This window comes from Pelecanus crispus, chromosome 5 (genome assembly GCF_030463565.1).
Source record: "Pelecanus crispus isolate bPelCri1 chromosome 5, bPelCri1.pri, whole genome shotgun sequence".
In the NCBI taxonomy this organism is placed as follows: Eukaryota; Metazoa; Chordata; class Aves; order Pelecaniformes; family Pelecanidae; genus Pelecanus; species Pelecanus crispus.
Genome location: NC_134647.1, coordinates 33,156,785 through 33,174,041, shown reverse-complemented (window position 1 = coordinate 33,174,041; position 17,257 = coordinate 33,156,785). Strand labels below are relative to the sequence as shown.

Genomic DNA, 17,257 nt, shown 5'->3' with positions numbered 1-17,257 from the left:
AGCGCTCCCCATGACTCTCCTGGCACCCTGTTCACCTTGGAAATGCACTTCCAGATCCCAGATAGATAGGAGCTGAAGCGTGATTTGGAAAGAAAGGAAGTGGATAGGTCGGGCTATTACCAGAAATAGCTTTGTTTACAGGACACAAAAGCAAGATTTGTTGTAGGGGATTACATATGTATGTACATGTATGTCTATGTATATGCATTTTTTTAGATCAGCTGATACAGTCGGGGGAAGAAAAACAACCCTTTGCTCAGAGCACTGCTGCTGTCTGCAGACATAATGAAGGGAACGAGCCTGCAAAACCATCTCCTGTTTCCAGCTCCAGCAGGCAGACCACTAAAAGATGTAACCGCTTCCCTGCTTCGCAAATCTTGCTGGGATCAAGAAAAAAGGACTGGGATAATGCTCAGGTTGAGGAGGAAACTGGGCACTTACTACCTCAGCTTCTGTGGGTGTTATTTAGCAAACATCAGAAGAAGAGGGATGAAGGAGACTATCCATTTGCCTTGTCTGCGGTTCAGCGCTAATGTGCTCTCCAACAAAGACAGCTGCGCAAGAGGATGGGTTTGGGGTGCCTTGCCAGAATAAAGGATAAAGGAAGAATATTTAACAACTACAGTGGTGCTGGCTGACTGCAGACGAAAAAAAAAAAGGATCCTGGACGTTTGTGTGATAAAACAGATTTGGTTGAAAGAAATATTAAAGCTATTCACTGATGTAATACCCCAGAAAGGAAATCTAGTGAAAAGGACTAGAGAAACTAATTTTAAAAAGGGCTTAACCTGAAAACGTTGTACCTCTCAGGTCTGCAGGTAGTGGTACTAGTCTGAGAAGATTAGCACGTGCAGAAAAATTTTAAAGAAGCATAAGCTTCATGCACATAGCCTGGATGAGCCTCTGAACTTCATGAACAAAGGGATTCTTAAGCTTCATTTTGCACCATAACTCAAGTGCATACAAAAGCCTGTAATTAATAAATCACACTCCCTGAATCAGAAGTACTTTCCGAGAGCCATTTCTCAGGAATATTAAGGTGCTTGCCTCTGAATCACAGTGGTTACTGGGAACTGTGCTACATAATCAGAGAAGAAACAAGTTCTTTCATATTTCCACAAGTTAGGATGTAATTTTTTGGCTGCAAAAAAGAGAAAGCTACTTTCACAACTATTGCAACAATTAGACGCAATCCTCTGAACTCGCCTCAGAACCTGGTACCTGGTGGTACAACCTGCCCTCTGGAAAAACACTCTTTAGCAAAGACAAGAGTTTCAAAGAGTTTTCTAATGAATCTCTCTAAGCAAGGAAGCTGTTAGCTTCTTTTGTGTTCACAAGAAGGCCATTATGGTTGACACATGTTAGTATCCTACCCTTTGCCTACACTGCCCGAGGCTCTAGAGACACATAAGGCAGCCACCTCCTCCACCACCAGGAAGCTAACAGACAGGACTCCAAGACACCTTACATTATACTGATTTGGCCTGGTAAGGGTCTTGGGAATGCAAACTGCCTAGATGAATTCCTAATGATTGCCACCAAATACCTCTTTTCAGGTTTAGAAATTTATTTTGTATTTGCCTTGTTTTTTTGCCTTGTGTTCTTAACTAATGTTTCTTTGGTTTATTTCCACCCATTCACTAACTCCTACAAGCAGATGGTTGCAAATCAGAAAGGCTTATATGTGGAGTAGCAAAGTGTGACAAACATATCATTCCTCAGTATTCAACAACTCCAGTGGCACTGGTGAATATGAAGATGATTAGAAAACCTAGGGAAGTGTCTCCACCCGTAGCTATTCATGCCTTTGACTGATCCACTTACCCTTTGAGAACTGAAATACTTGCCAAGAAAACAGCTAAAGAAAATAATAAAAGCAAAACCATACCAGTGTAAATAAAATAATACACAGCATGCTATCAGCCTTTTCTTCCTCAGCTGTTTTCCACATCCCTTTACCTCTTTGTACTTTGGGGCTCTTTATATGGCAAAGTGAAATTGCTCTTACATACCTAATTCAATGCATCGGCTGAATACGTTTGTGATTTCTGTTTTTAAAGAGCTGCACAATTCAGCTGTTGCCTGTTACAGGAGCCACTGTTGTCCATTTACTGAGGTGCACATTTTCTGAAGAGACTTTTCAAAATGTTTCCCTCTGTACTGCCCATTTCCCTCACCAAAATTCAGCTTTTAGGTTCCCAGAAGTTCCTTGCAGGCAACGGTTAATGACAATGAAAAAACCTCACCAGCACTGATGGACTCCTTCAGGGACAGAAAGTATCGGCCATTTTAAAGGAGATCAAGCAGAGGGAGCCAGGGAGCAATGCTCATGTTTTCAAAGGTGTCCTCTACACTTCACAAACTTGAGTGTCCATCCTGTGACAGCCCAGGGGACAGCTCTTTGAAAGCACTGAGTAACACAGAAATCCAACTCTAAAGACTAAGGGCTCTACAACATGCTAAGGCACCTAAAATGAGCTGTGTCCAAAAATCAGAAGTTTAAATTTTCAAGTCCATCCCACACCACTTCCTCAAAGTCACCCAGAAATTCAATGTCCCTCTCTTCACTCTGGACCAAGTACCTTAACCATGTTTCAATGCACTTCCTACAATACTCCATGAATTAATCTGTATATTTATAAGGACAAAGAGGGCTGATAACATACTCAAATTTGTGTATATGGTGTCCTTCATAGTATAATTTTCCTTGAAAAGATAAGCTGCTTTAAAGATTTCCCTCAATATCCTTTCAGGTAGCCACAGCACCCACCCACTCCATAAAATATCCACGTAAAAAAACCCTCTCCAGAGAAAAGCCTTTTCTCAGCCCCATCCTCTGCACTCTGCCCTCAGGAGGGCTCGTACTCCTGGGCCTGAAGGAAAGGCTTGGCTGATGGATTTGCTCTGTGAGGCTGAAGTAGACAACATAACATATAACATTACAGATAAAATCAACAGAGAGGAAACTTTCTGTAATCCACTCTTCTTTAATAAGGCTGGTTTTAATCTTTGCCATCTTTCACTCTCAAATTTTTCTGCCAAAAGAGGAAATAAATCTGAAATTGCCTCTGTTCTTTTGAGATTCGAAATAAACAACCCAATGCTGGCTTTCAGGAACAAAGTTAACAACTCTTTATCCTAACCAAAGTACAATTTTCCATCCAGCACATCTGCCAAATCCACAGGTCTCTAATAAATCTAGATTTCTACAGTCTAAATCTCTGAAATTAGGGACGGTCAACGGAGGAAGGAAACTCTACTCTTTAACCTATTAATGACATTATTAACGTGCACCTTTCCAACTCCTGCTATGAGACACAGCAACAGACACACAAAAATATAAGGAGTGCCCACACACACACAAACACACAATACAAAGCAAAGATCAGCACTAATAAAATATAACAACAGAGCAGCACCACCCAATAGATGGAACTGGGACCCACAACATGAGAGCAACACAACACCGTGCTAGATGTGAACACAGGAACCAAACACCTACACGGCAGAAAACAGGAGGTTAGGCAGGATCTCCTTGGAGGCAAGTCCAAGTCACTTGCTAGGGAGGGAAATGGCGTGGGGATCCCACCAGGTGGGAGCACACAGGTCCTGCGTCACTCATGGAGGAGAGAGGAGATAGCCCTGGGACATCCTCCAAACTTTCACCCAAAGGGGATACCTACTAATCCCCAAGGACAGGAGTCTCAAAGCCATGGGAAAGGCAGAGAGAAGGCTGCCCCTCCAACCCGCCTATTCCTTAGCCTGCCATAAAAGAGGAAGCTCAGATTACACAGCACCTTCCCCTGCTGCCTACACAACAGGGATGGCCCAGAACCTGCTCCGTATGTGACAGTCTCACTTCCAAATCTATGTAGCAGAGCTTACCAGGAACCCTTCCAAAGCATGCTGGGGTTTGTCCTTTTCCTCAGCTGTTGTGCAATTTATGAAAGATGGATGTTAATACTGCATGCACACCCCCAGTGCACAAACTTCTTGCCCAGAAGTTCAAAGCCTTCTGAAATAGTAAGGCATGATAATATTGCCAAGAACACAAGCTTCTTGTGGGGTGGGGAGCAAGGCCTAAGGGACTGAGCTCAAACATTATGCCCTTGGGCACCAACTCAAAGCCCAGGACGGGGAGAGGCACCAGAACAAATGAGAATGGAGCTTGTATTTGTCCAGACAGTTCTTCTTGCAAATCCTTGACTGTGTCATCATACAGAGCTTCATTAACGTGAGGTGGTTACCCTGGTCCTTGTCCTTCTCCTTCTTGACAGAAAGGAGGTGAAGGAGAAGTGCTCAAAGCTCCCTGCTTTCACGTAGCCTGAAAAACAAAACCACACAGCACATTTCCCCAGTCTGAACCCCATGTGATTATGGATCAGACCTTTGAGCTGGTGTAAATCTACCTAGCTCTGACATTTAATGGGCCAGGGTGATTCATACCAGTTGAGGGATCTAGCACTCTCTCTCCTGTATCAATTCCAAACAGACTCCATTTCAGTGGCTACCTAGAAAGCCATTTCTGGTCTGTCTCCAACCACCTGGGCAGAAGTTTTATTCATTAGACATTACATTTATTTGTGCTGCCACCAGTTCATGGGCCACAAATCTCAGAATGTGCATATTTCATTTAATTTCTCTCCTGAGCCCTGTACAAAATGCAATGGGTTGCTACTCCTCCTAGATTCTACTCACACTGAGAATATTATTGTTTGACTCCAACAGCAAGCATTTTTGTGCTTTCTCTCTGTGAAAACACCTCTCATTTTAAGTCAGACAACAAAGTTTTTCTGCTTATGTAACTAAATTTTATGATCAGATTAATCTTTTATGATACACTTTTACTAATACAGTTTACTGAACCAAGAGGTGAAGCAAAAGGAAGATGCTGCTGCTGTCTTTGGGGCCTAGTTCACAATAACAAAGAGTTGTTTATAATAACTCATTAATCTACTCCCCCAAACCTCACAAACCTCCAAACCTGCTCTTGGGTACAAGTACGGATGTTCATTATGAGTAAAGATAGTTCAGAGATTAAAGGACAATGAAGAGGTAGGATACGCAACACAAGATTTTGACTCATGCTGAGCTATCTGGGAAAGATCCACACAGTTCCTGCAGACTGAACCCCAGCACAGTCCCACTGACACAAAGTCTGATTTTTAAAAGCCCACATTATAAGTTTTTCACACTCACTTGGATATATAAAAAAACCCAAGATATATCACCTGCATTTTATGCTGTTGACCAGACAAACCCTACAGCCCATTGATGACATTTTGGCAGTGAGGCGCTGGAACTAAGTGTCCCAGAAGAACACTAGAAAGTCTCCTTCCCTCACTAGGAACATGATAGAAAACAAGAACATTCACTGGGACATTTTTTGATGCTATTGGGATTCAGGGGAGAAATGGACAGAACGGCTTCACCTCTCTCATTATGTGGATATTGCCTGTGCTGTTACTTGCAAAACTTGAAAAAAGACACTGCTCCTGCAATCTTCTCACACCACAATGGAACAACAGTATGTGACCAACACCACACACGTGCACAGATGAAGTTTATTAACTCTTGCCTCCCAGTGAAGAAAATCGTGTTTGCGTTTAGCATATTGGGAACCCACCCAAGCCTAAGCTATCAGCAGAGGAATGTTCCTTTAAATCATTCTACTGGCATCAGGGTTAGAGCAGAAAGATCTGATGTATGATGTATGTCCAACTAGTTACCCTCATTAAGCTATTGGACAACTCAAAATGCCCCCAGAAATGTAGAGGAAACACATGCCTACAGCAGACTGAATTCTCATTTTCTGCCTTCTCCAGGTGCGGTTAGGCCGGTAATCTGAAGAGATATGTTTGTATGGTCTGCATGCACCCATTAGCAGCCTGATCTAACTTTGAAATTGGCTCGTGCTCTAAGCAGGGGGCTGGATCAGGTAACCTCTAGAAATCCCTTCCAGCCTGAATTATTCTAGTATTCAAGGTTGGAAGTTAGAAGGTGCCCCACAATCACAGGACTGATAGTTCTGAAATAACTTTCTAAAAAAAAATATGCAACTCGTTTGAAGAAGCAGTCTAATTTGTGAAACCAACCACATAGCAAGGTTGCTTGCAAGGGGTTAGACGTTTGTACCATAAGGTTCCTTTCAATCCCACATTCTTAAACCCCCATAAGCTTTACCCTTATAGTTCTCCAGTTTAGAAAAACACTGCCTTTGAAATCTGCAAGCACATCCAAGGGTTTGCCATGAATTATGTGTACTTCTTGAGAGATGTCTGCTTTATGCTTTGTTCTGACATATTTTGATATTTTTTTTTTGTCACTACAACAGTTTGGAAATATTTTTCAAGTTTTTGTTTAGATACATCCTACTGCACAGTTTCTGTTCTCCAAATCAACTTCCCGACTCTCAGAATAATGTTTCCAATGTAAATACCACTTACAGTTCATTCAAACTCATTCATAACTTTTTTCCTATTATTCTGTAATAATTTTTGCTTAACAGGAATTCTTGGCTTGTACTCCAGGACATGAGCGCACATTTCAAATACGCACTTCAGCAAGTTTCTGAATCCACAAATATTTTCAGTTTGAATGCTTTAGAATTTTTTAAAAACTAGTTGCTTTGTTTATTAATTCCGCTCTGTCACAGTGCATGTTTTATAATTGTATCACCAAATTCAAATATATTTTCTAAGCTCGCAACAACTGCAACCAGCTCTATGAAACTCAGAAATAGGCACTGCCCAAAGCTCACTCATATATGCTTTGCTGAGTATTGCTTGTAGCTTTAAAATTAGCTAATTTACTAATTTAATAACAGTGAGGGATAGTACCTTACCTGACAAAATGAGAAGCTCAATGATGTCTGCATCCCCCAGGAATGACGCAACGTGAAGAGGAGTTCGTTTCTCGGCATCCTACAAAACCATAGATTGTCCAGTTATAAACCATGCTCAATGTTAGCGCCAAAGAGCAATGGATTTGCATATAGTGTTTGTTTTTGTATGTGTATTTCTGTTTATAATTAGAAATGCAATCTCAACCAGTGAAAGAATAAAATTAAAGGTCTGTACAACATACTTCCTCCCAATAATCCTCAACTTTTTTATCACTTGGTTCCACCAGACGTTGCAGAGACACTGCCTTTACTCTAATATCCTGTTTACAGGTAGATCAAATCAAATCTAAAATGAGGAAAGACATCATCCTTGGGTCTCTTTTGGAAACATTTTCCACTCTAAGTACTGTAGCAACGTAATTCAGATGCCTCCGGACATCAGACTTTGTAACACAGTTTGCATCAAAAATATAACAACAGACTCTTCAGAAGGATATCTCTGGAGAATGGTTTGGAACCACACACAAGGACAAGATGCAATCCTGTTAGTCTACAAAGGTTCTTGTACACAATTTAGCCTGGTTGTCTACAGCAGCCCAAAATGGGCTTGTACACCCTGATCGGCCTTTAAACACAAATAAAGAAAATATTACCAGTCAGGTCTGTATCTTTAAACCTAGAAGAATTGCTAATAAGCACACATATAACTTCTGAAATACATCTACTTTTATTTGATTTCTGTAGTTTCCAGCCTTAGGGAGTCACATTTTCAAGATTTTCTTTTCTAACTTCAAGGGGTATAAATACAGTAATTACAAAAAAACCTTTCTTTTATTGCTTTATTCAGCTGATTCCAGAACATAGGCCCTTAGAAGAAACTGCTGAACGTTGTAAACTGCTAATACTGCTAATCATGCTATTCGACCCCTGTTTCCAGTCCTAAAAGTATTTCGTTTTGGTTTCTTAACCACTAATACAAAAAAATTTCTAAGAGACTTATCAATCAAACTTATCAAATTTCAATCTACCAGCATTAAATACTGTAAGCTGGTAACAGATTCAACACTTCCTGCAGATGATACCAACACAGAAACCCTACCGGTATTTACATTTTTGCCCTGAAACATGTCCCTGAGCCTGTCAAGTAAAACATCACTTTTAACATGCCCAAGAGGTCATCAACTGCAAGCTAGTTTGGACTGTCTTCAAAGTATGCTGTAAATGTGGACAAATCAGTGCAGCAGAACCTTTTGTCGTGTGAATGCTGAAAATTGTTTTCCAGCACTGCGAAGCACAGAGCCACTCGTCACCAGAATAAGTCACATTTAATTTTTATATTTTTATGTTTTTTTCAAACATACATGATGTATGTAGTCCCCAAATTCTGCTGCAGCACGTTTCGATCTTACATAGTGGGCATGCACGTAAACCACTCAAAAAACAGATTAGGTGACACCCTGGTTGTCACAGGTCAGAGGGAAAGATTTCTTACAGAACTTCACCTCCTGACACGGTAGGCAAATTAAAGCAATATTAAGCTGTGTCCATCCAGCAGTGTCCGCTCAGGAACCGAAATCACAAGCTGGATTCTCTCATATGCTCAGTTCCTAAAACATAATCCACCACAGACTAGCTCTTACAGGCTATATGAGTACATATGAGAGCTTTCATAAGTACTGCTTCATATTACCTATCCTAAAGCTATCCATGGCAAAAAATATGCTAAGACTGATGGAACATTTGTACAAAAATAGAATCAGGTTTACTTATTTTTTTAGCCTGTTCATTTTAATGTGTGAATCTCTCTTTAGCACAATGTAGTATTTGTAATAGCTATCATACCTGTCAGTGATAATTTTCGTGGTAGCTTCTTGCAACACAGCCAAGTTTAGCAACAGAACAGAGTAGTTTGAAGTTGAATGCTAACAATACAAGAGCAAGCCATTTTCTATACCAAGGAACCAAGGCTATTCAGTGCTTTATTGATTATAAGCAATATTTTATACTAAACTGTAAATCTGATGGAAATTTGATAATTGAGGGAGGAAAGGACATAGAAAAGTAATTTTTATCCTTCTGTAACAGGAATAACTCTCTGTAAGTATTCTCAGCTTTCACTTTCTAAAATCAGTGCAAAATCATATCAAATTAAGTGAGAATCGAGTCTTTAGAGAAAGATGGGTTTAGTCATGCAACTGAATTTAAATTTAATTTCTCCAAGGGGAAAAAACCCTGAAATTTCTCCATTTATCACAACCAGGCACAAATCAGAGTTCACCCCCACACGAACTAGCAGACGACAAAGCCCGATGCGTGGTACAGAAGATTAAAAACACACAAAAGAGCCCTACAGGCAACGTTTTCAGGAGTTTGGTGGGGAGACATCCACACACAACGCCTGCAGTTGAGCAACTGAATGGAGGAACATCCTCAAGTTCCTGTTTATGCTCTGCACAAGGCTGACACAGAAACAGAGGAACTACAGATGTCCTCGTGGCGTGATGATAGCAAAAGGAGTACAAATAAGTAAATCAATAATGATCTAAAGACTGAAGGCTACAAACAGAGAGAGAGGAATAAAAAGAAAATTTGTCATTTCAGGGAAAGGTCTGGCAGCACCCCAAACATGAACATACATTATCAAGGCAAGGAAAGGAGGTGGGGAGAAGAAATGATAACAGGATTACAAACTGCATTAAGACAAACTATCAGACCTGCTTCAAGTGCAGTTCTCAGAGGAACAAAAGGTCAGTGAGAGACAGCAGATAAGCTAAACAATGGCTAGAAAATCATGCTGAGATAAACACTCTCTCCCCAAAACTGTATTAGTGACTTACATTAGTTCACAGAAAAGATGCTGCTGCATGTTAACATTATCTGTACACTTTTTCTTTTTTTTTTTTCTTTTTTTTTTTTTTTTTTTTTTTTTTAAGTACAGATAAAGGAAATTAAGAATTTAACAAACAGGTAATGGAGGACAGAAGGCCTCAGCAAGAAAAACACTCAACACATGCTTAAACTGTTCAAGTGATCACAGTGACACTGATAAGGCCCTTCACAGGCTTTAAGTTAGGCTCGTCCTTAAGTGCTTGGATGAGATCAGAGCCTTAGAGTACACGAAAATTAGCAGAATGGTGGCTTGGATGAATCATATCAGCATATGTAAAATATTCAGACACATTAAGAAAAAGGCCAACTGTTTGTCCTCAACACAGCCTACATCTCAAAGGAGAGTATGGATTTGAACTTTTATATCAACTGCAGATGTTCAGATCAGAAGATGTTTGGGACAGAGTTATTTACTATTAAAATATAAGTGCAGCTGCTACAGAAAATAAATGTCTGTATACTCCTTATGTCACCAAACTGCCTGAGCAGCCAACAGGAATAGTTTGGCACAGGAGGAGTTAATGCGCCACAGAAATTGAGTTAATGAAGTTTAATCGGTAAGAAGTGTTTGGATTCCCACCACCTTCAAGGGGCCATCGATCTGCCTGGGTGGTAGAATAAACTAAACTATACTAGAGGCACATGAATGGCTACAACTTCCATTGATGCAAGTCTAACCAAAACAGTAACAGAAACAAACCTCCTGCTCATTAACGCCATTTACTGTTGTTACATCTGAGCGCACGTTATTTAAATAGCACAAAGCAGCCGGTACCATTAAAAAAACCCAAACATTCAGATACAACTTGACTTCAGGAAAATTAAATATTGGGAACTGGTTAGGAACTACTGAAGAGGCTAAAAGCAAATGAGCACCTACTTCTTGAGCTGTTTACAACCATTCAGAGCCAAAAGCTGATGCTGTACAAAGCACATCTCTGTCGCTTCAGGATTTCATCCCTCTCACAGATTCTTTCATTAAAGCCTGTAATTCACAAAGGAAATCGAAATGCTTTTCTGTGAGCACCAGCTGGGAGGTGAAAGTCAAGCTGTGTAACTTATGCCTGGTGCTCTTTCTTCTGCTATTACCAAGCACAGAAATTCCCATCTGAAAACGCAGATCCTGGATCCAGCACCTCTCATCCCCACAGTCTTCAGTTTAGCCTCAGAAACAAAGATTTTTCTGGACTGAGTCTTTAACTGCCAAATGCCCACGAGGTGGAAGAGGTAAATACTTTGGTATTCTACAGACAAGAAAAATTATCTTCCCTCTCCCTGCCCCCATCTAACACTTTCCTTCCATGAGGCTGACAATAGCTTTCATGCTATAAAAAGATAACTTTTAAAATTAATTACTAATCCTAGACTGAGACTGTAGAAACTGTTATCCTAATTAATGGAAATATTTTAATGTTTATAGCAGCGAGTTTCCAATGTAAGGCTGAAAAGATAGATTTAAATAACTCCTCCATTTTTATAAATGCAATATTGACTTGGGTGGTGGTGGGGGGTTGATGGTGTGGGAGCATACATCACTCGTAAGTTGCTGGGAAAAGCAGATTTAGAAAATTCAGGTATTTCAGGCTGATGTTGCTGCCTTTGAAGAAAATAATGCAGCTACAGCTGAACCCTGCCATGAGCTTTTATGGCCTATACATCCTTAACAGTCTCAAACATTTTGAGGACACTGATAACATGAGTCACCAGCACAGATATATATAACTTAGGACCCACTAGTATACTAGCATGCTGTACAAACCAACTCAGAATATTTCAGACTCTCAGTAAACTCCAGCAGAGTCTTCTTCACAGTTCAAACATCATCATTTTATAAAATATAAAAAATTATTTTCTAAAAGAAAAAATATTTATTCCAAATAAAAGTAATGCTGGTTATCTTGCATCACAAACATCAATGCAATTTCATATTCAATTTCCCTACATAACTGAAAATTGTTCATAATTTGCTTCTGCAGAAAAAAAAAATCTACATCACTTCCTACTTAAATTAACAGCGTATCAAACAGCATGACTAGAGGCTAAATACCCACTGAAAACACAGCTATTACTTAGCACCAAACTGTCATACTGTGTCAAAGCAGAAGCCTTCCAAAGTTCTTGACTAAATCCTCCAGAAGTCTTTCCAGCACAGCAGAACTACATTTAGAAGAGGAGCATTTACTTCCAGGATAGCTTTATTCTCCTGCAAGACTCCACAGTGCCAAAAAGAAAATCATCATTCCTTGGACGAGAGCAGAGACGAGGGTCTGGTTCCCGAAATTACTGAAATACCACATTGTGATCTCTCTTAGTCCCAAGTCAAACAGGTCACTCCAAGCTGACCACCAAGCTTGTTTCACACTAGCTATCCCAAGCATGCAAAGCCTTTCAGACTCACAATCCTAAACGTTTGCGCGCTTGTACCCTCAAGCACTCATACCACCTCAAAAAGCACGCTTAGCAATATTACAGAATATATATAACTTGTGTGTGCGTAAAGACCTGGATAAAGCCTGAATCCTCCTAACAAAGGCAGTCCTGCAAATCTATGCCTTACCAAGTAGGATAACAAGAAAAAGAAGTAATAAACAACATACATCCATGTCTCTCCATAAGGACTTACTTCTTGCCCTCCTTATCCTGTAATAAACCACCCTCTAAACAAATGGTCCTGCATGTAAGACCTTGCAGCCCCTCCTGGTGTCACTGCCCCTTTCTCTGCGGACGTGCTCTGCGGCTAGAAACGGGCAGGCAGTACCCAGGGTCACCACACCTCGACATGGCTCGAGCCCATCCCCAGCCTGGCCCAGCAGGAGCTACTGCAGCCCACCTAGATCTGCTGGCTCTGCAGCTCCGCTTTACTGCAAACAAGCCAAATTCAGCTAAACCATTGCCTTCTCCTAACCTATCTCATTCTGGCAAAAGTGGGTGAGGGAGCATTTGCACAAGTAGCTCTTGACACCCATGAGCAGTGAGAAGAAGCAGCTTTTCCAGCTGGCAGAGCGTCGAGCAAAGAGGCTATGAGGATCGAGCCCAGAAGGCCTTAGCAACCATGCCCCAACAGCAGAAACAGAAACAAATAAGTTTTGGGAAAGCAGATGTTGCCTTCAATAGTCTCACTGGTGGGGTGAGGTGGTCTATTATTTACTGTCCCAAAAATATGAGTGTAATAGAAGATATTCTGGGGACATCAAAGTTTTGCATATATTTTGCTTTTTAGGGTTCAAGAGAAAATGCAGGATTAGGGGATAAAGAGTAAAAACAGAGGGAAAGAAATGTCTGGTTTGGCTTGCAAACATCGTATCAGTTATGGGGAAGAATACTGGAAGGGGGTTTTGCCTTTTTTGTTTGACTTTGAATATTTTGAAGGGAAACTAAACTGGAAGACTGAGGTGAAAATGGAAATTTTACAGGAAGCATTTTGGTTTAGTAGAAAATCATGACATCACACATAAGAACTGGACTCTACAGATGTAGGGCGCTGCACAGCTGCATGTATTCCGAGTCCCAGCTAACCAGGGGTTACCACTGGATCCAGAATAAACCCTAGATTCTGGGGGTCATTCCCTCACACTCTTCCTGAAGTAAAACTAGCACCCCAAAAAATCTCCACCTACACACACATAGCACTATCACCCTGCTATTTCTAAATGTACCAAATGGCAAGTGTAATGGATGCCTACCTGAAACTAATCTGGTGGTCTGTGTGGTCCAACCCAATATCACAAATGCCCTGGGAAAACAGGCTGCTGAACATTGCCCGCAGGCAGACCACATTTCCCATGGAAATAGTGCATATTCAGTACTCAGTGGTAGGGAATTGCTCACCGCCAGCCAAGTGTGACGCTGTCCATGCCCTCAGGGTGCAAAAGTAGCATCATGTTCCCCCGAAGCAGAGCTAGGGACTGGAGAGGTCAAAGTGATGATTGCAGTGGCAGAATGAACTAAAACCACACTTCTAAGCCAAACAGTTACAGCTTTCACTTTGTTGCAAAATAGAAGTCACAATTATAGCAGCATCCAGATTGCGGCCATTTCCATCAACATACACTTCCTGGCTTGGAAAGATACTAATTATTTTACCAGGGGGGAAAAAAAAAAAGTAACCTTCTAAACTTCTGATTTGCTCTAAACTCTTTCCTCTGAGATCAATTTTCTCTTAGAAAGTATGCATATACATCCCTAATTTTGCATAGTTTCTCAATGTGCTTTTTTTTTCTGCCTTCCAAATACCTCTCTTGCTGCAGATTCCAAAAACCAATTTTTAAAACTCCAGAAATCGCCAAAGCTTCCTGCAAAAACAGAGGTTTATTTTGTTTCCCTGTCCTACCTATATTTGAACTATTCTAATATTAGGACAGCTAACCAAAATGATCAACAAAAGACAAATTGCTGACACCGGTCAGAGTTTCTTCTCCCATGAGCAACCAAGCACTAGAGAAACATTAACATGGAACTAATTAAAAACACTCTTAAAACAGAAATGTAAGCACACAATGCAAACTGCCAGCTCACAGCACAAGGGGGGGGGGGGGGGGGGGGGGAATGGTATCTTTTGATCTTTCTTTAGTGACATTTTAAGCATTTGACACTTGTCTGCAATCACTAGTCAGAACACAATCTTCAGAATTTGTGTTGATCAGTATTTTTCTAATTACTCCAAAGAACAGCTTTGGTTTTTGCTCCTGACAAAACAGCTGTTCAGGCAAAGCATTCTTGGATGGACTTTTAGCATCTTAAAAAGGATTCTGGGCAAGACCATTCAAGTTCAATAACTTTTTCTATTAAGTACTATGATACTCATCTATAAAATACATACTCTTCACTTAAGATCACATCTGACAGTTGAGAGCATCTCCCTAGCAACCATCAATACCCCACTTGCAGCCAAAGGATATAAAAACATTTGAGAAGCCTACAATAACTTTGTATAGGAAATGCTGTTTTGAAAAACCAACATGAAATACAGAGGAAATTTTAGGACTATCATGTTCATCTAGGTTGAGTTTTTCTTGTTTGGTTGCTTTTCATTTTTTTCTTCGTTTTTGTAAGACCATTAGGGAAAACAAATAAGGACAAAACTCAAGGGAGATGATGCTTGAAGGAAGGACTTTTAGGAATTTATTTCAAGAAAACAACCAGGTACTGATAATCACAGGGAAAGCCTAATGTCAAGGTCTTCTTTGATCAGACTCCCCATTGAAAACAGCAGCAAGTCTTTCTTTCCACTTGGCAGCAAATGGAGTGGAACCCCAGTTAACCAGGTCCGTAGGATCATTTCTCCAGTTCCTCTCTGCAGCTCTGAACCAGATGGTTGGACCCCACTGCCTGCAGAAGCTGCAGTGCCAGGACTACACCGGACAAACTGCTGGAGTTAGCTATGAATAAACTGATGGCTTTATGTCAGAGAAAGACATGAAGAAAAGGAACATTGATTCAAAAGTCCAGGAAACACCTGGAAATCACCATTCTGCTCCTGCTTTATCTTCTCGCCACTTTCAGAGGCCACAGATTGTAGTCAGGACTGGCAGAGTTCATTTCTAACAGTATGGATTTAAGTTAAAATCAAAGAGGGGAAAAAAAACCCCAACTGCTGCAAAAAGACCAAGTTCAGATGGAGATTTTTTTTTCACTGCCAAAACACTTAACTACTACTTGTTTACAGCTGCTTACCATTGTTTTGGGTAGAATAAGCCAATCTGCAGAACAGTAATTCCTTTGTGGGCAAATCGTGGCCAAGATACTGCTTCTTTACTCTCACTGCTGAGACCTATAGTGAAGCTTTATTTCAAGTGCAGTCAAATGCTGAATAACAGCTCCTGATCTGCAAAGACTCTTCATAAAAGGAAACTCTACAGAGAGTAAAAATATGCAGCTTTCAGCTGTTTTCATTCATTTTCTCAGTAAGAGAGAAAACAATGTCCCTGACTGACCTGCACGTTTGGAATAATTACCATACACTTGGAAAATTTAAAGTCACCTGCTGGAGATAATTATATTTCAGACTACTAATTAGGATTCCACTGAAGCCCCAAATCTCTGACTTCCAAACAATTTCTGTTCTGTTATGTGTTAATTACTAAGGACGTGATTAACACTGTCATTGCAACAGTTCATAAGCACGGTGCTTACGTATCACAGGCACATAACATGCCAAGTCACATACCAAGGCGTTGACATCCTCAGTTTTGTAGATCAACATCCGTATCTCTTCTGGATCGCCACTGAAAATTGCTTGGACCAGTGGTGGCTGGAAAAATAAAACAGAAGCAGCAGCATTACCGGTTTGTTTGTTTTCTGTTTAAAAGGACAGCATATAATTCCTGCTAACATTTACTAATGCTGCCCACAGACATTGTATGACCCCAGTAACAAATCACCAAGAGTACCTCATCAGTACAAACTATCAGTATGCTTGAGGATAAACTGAAATCATGAGTATGTTTGTACATATAATGAGTGTGTGTGTGCACAAACAGGGACCCCCATTAGAATGGCAACTTTTGTCAACAACACGCAATTAGCCCAGATGTTCTCCTTGGCATGTAAGGGGAAAACTAATTACATCAGATATTGCTGCATGCTTGCTGTTGGCACAGATTAATGGTCACGCAATACACATTTAGAAACAGAACGTTATGCAGATAATGAATTTCTGGGTAATTACTAAACATCTTGTAGCTTTTTGCCGAATAAATATGCAACGAGCACTGTTAATTTTAACCACCTAAGAAGCAAAATAATTATCTTATTGTTTCAAGCCTGTTATTATGTTATTATGAATCGGCATGCATAAATAAATAATCAGGCATACAGGAGAAACAATATGCCATGCTCCTTCCTCTGGCAATGCTGGCGTCACTGCCCATCGGTGGGAGGGAGCGCTGCATATGCTCAACTGCTCCGTTACACGTCCAGAGCTGGCAATTTCAGTCCTTCTGCCCAGGTTTGCTCTGGACCCCCAGCAGCAAATATCTGAGTTATTAACCAAGCTGGCAAGACACAATCTGCTGAATTAAGAGAACAAAAACCAGCCCGCTGGAGGCTCAGAAAAAGAAGGGGGTAAATTACAAAGACACCTATCCCCTGAAGCACGTAGTTGAAACAGGCGGTGGCCCCACTTCCACTGTCACCCCTTCTGAAGGCAGCGTGTGCCCCCCCCAGCTCGCTGCCCACCTCCAGGCTGCCTCACGGTCCTACTAGCAAAAAAGAGTCTGTGGTGCTATGCAATCACCAGAATTTAAAATAACCCTGCAAAATGGAAGCATGCATGACTACTTAAGCGCATAAAACCGCAACAGTTCTTAAGACTCCGCAGAATTTAACTATCTTGTAAACAGGTTATCTCAAAATTCACAAACAAGCTGGAAGAACAAAGAAAATACCATTTTGTCCCAATCTTTTCACTGCAAAATTCATCATATTCAAATGTGGAAAATCCATTTCTAAGTTGATGGTGTCTATTTTAAGACATATTAATCCCTTATGTCCCTGAGAAAGATTCACAGTGGAATTTCACTCTTG

At 40.7% G+C, this 17,257-nt stretch overlaps 1 protein-coding gene across 2 annotated transcripts in view; it reads right to left on the bottom strand.

Annotated features, from left to right (window-relative positions):
• ANKRD44 (ankyrin repeat domain 44) overlaps window positions 1–16,222 on the bottom strand; it is a 77,277-nt gene extending 61,055 nt beyond the window's left edge. The window contains exons 1-3 of one of the 2 annotated variants that reach the window (XM_075710896.1): window positions 16,205–16,222; window positions 15,900–15,983; window positions 6,845–6,923 (exon numbers count right to left, since the gene is read on the bottom strand). In XM_075710896.1, coding sequence (XP_075567011.1) covers window positions 6,845–6,923; window positions 15,900–15,983; window positions 16,205–16,222 — 181 coding nt within the window. The other variant, XM_075710895.1, reaches the window with a different exon arrangement.
• Window positions 16,223–17,257: the final 1,035 nt, after the last annotated feature.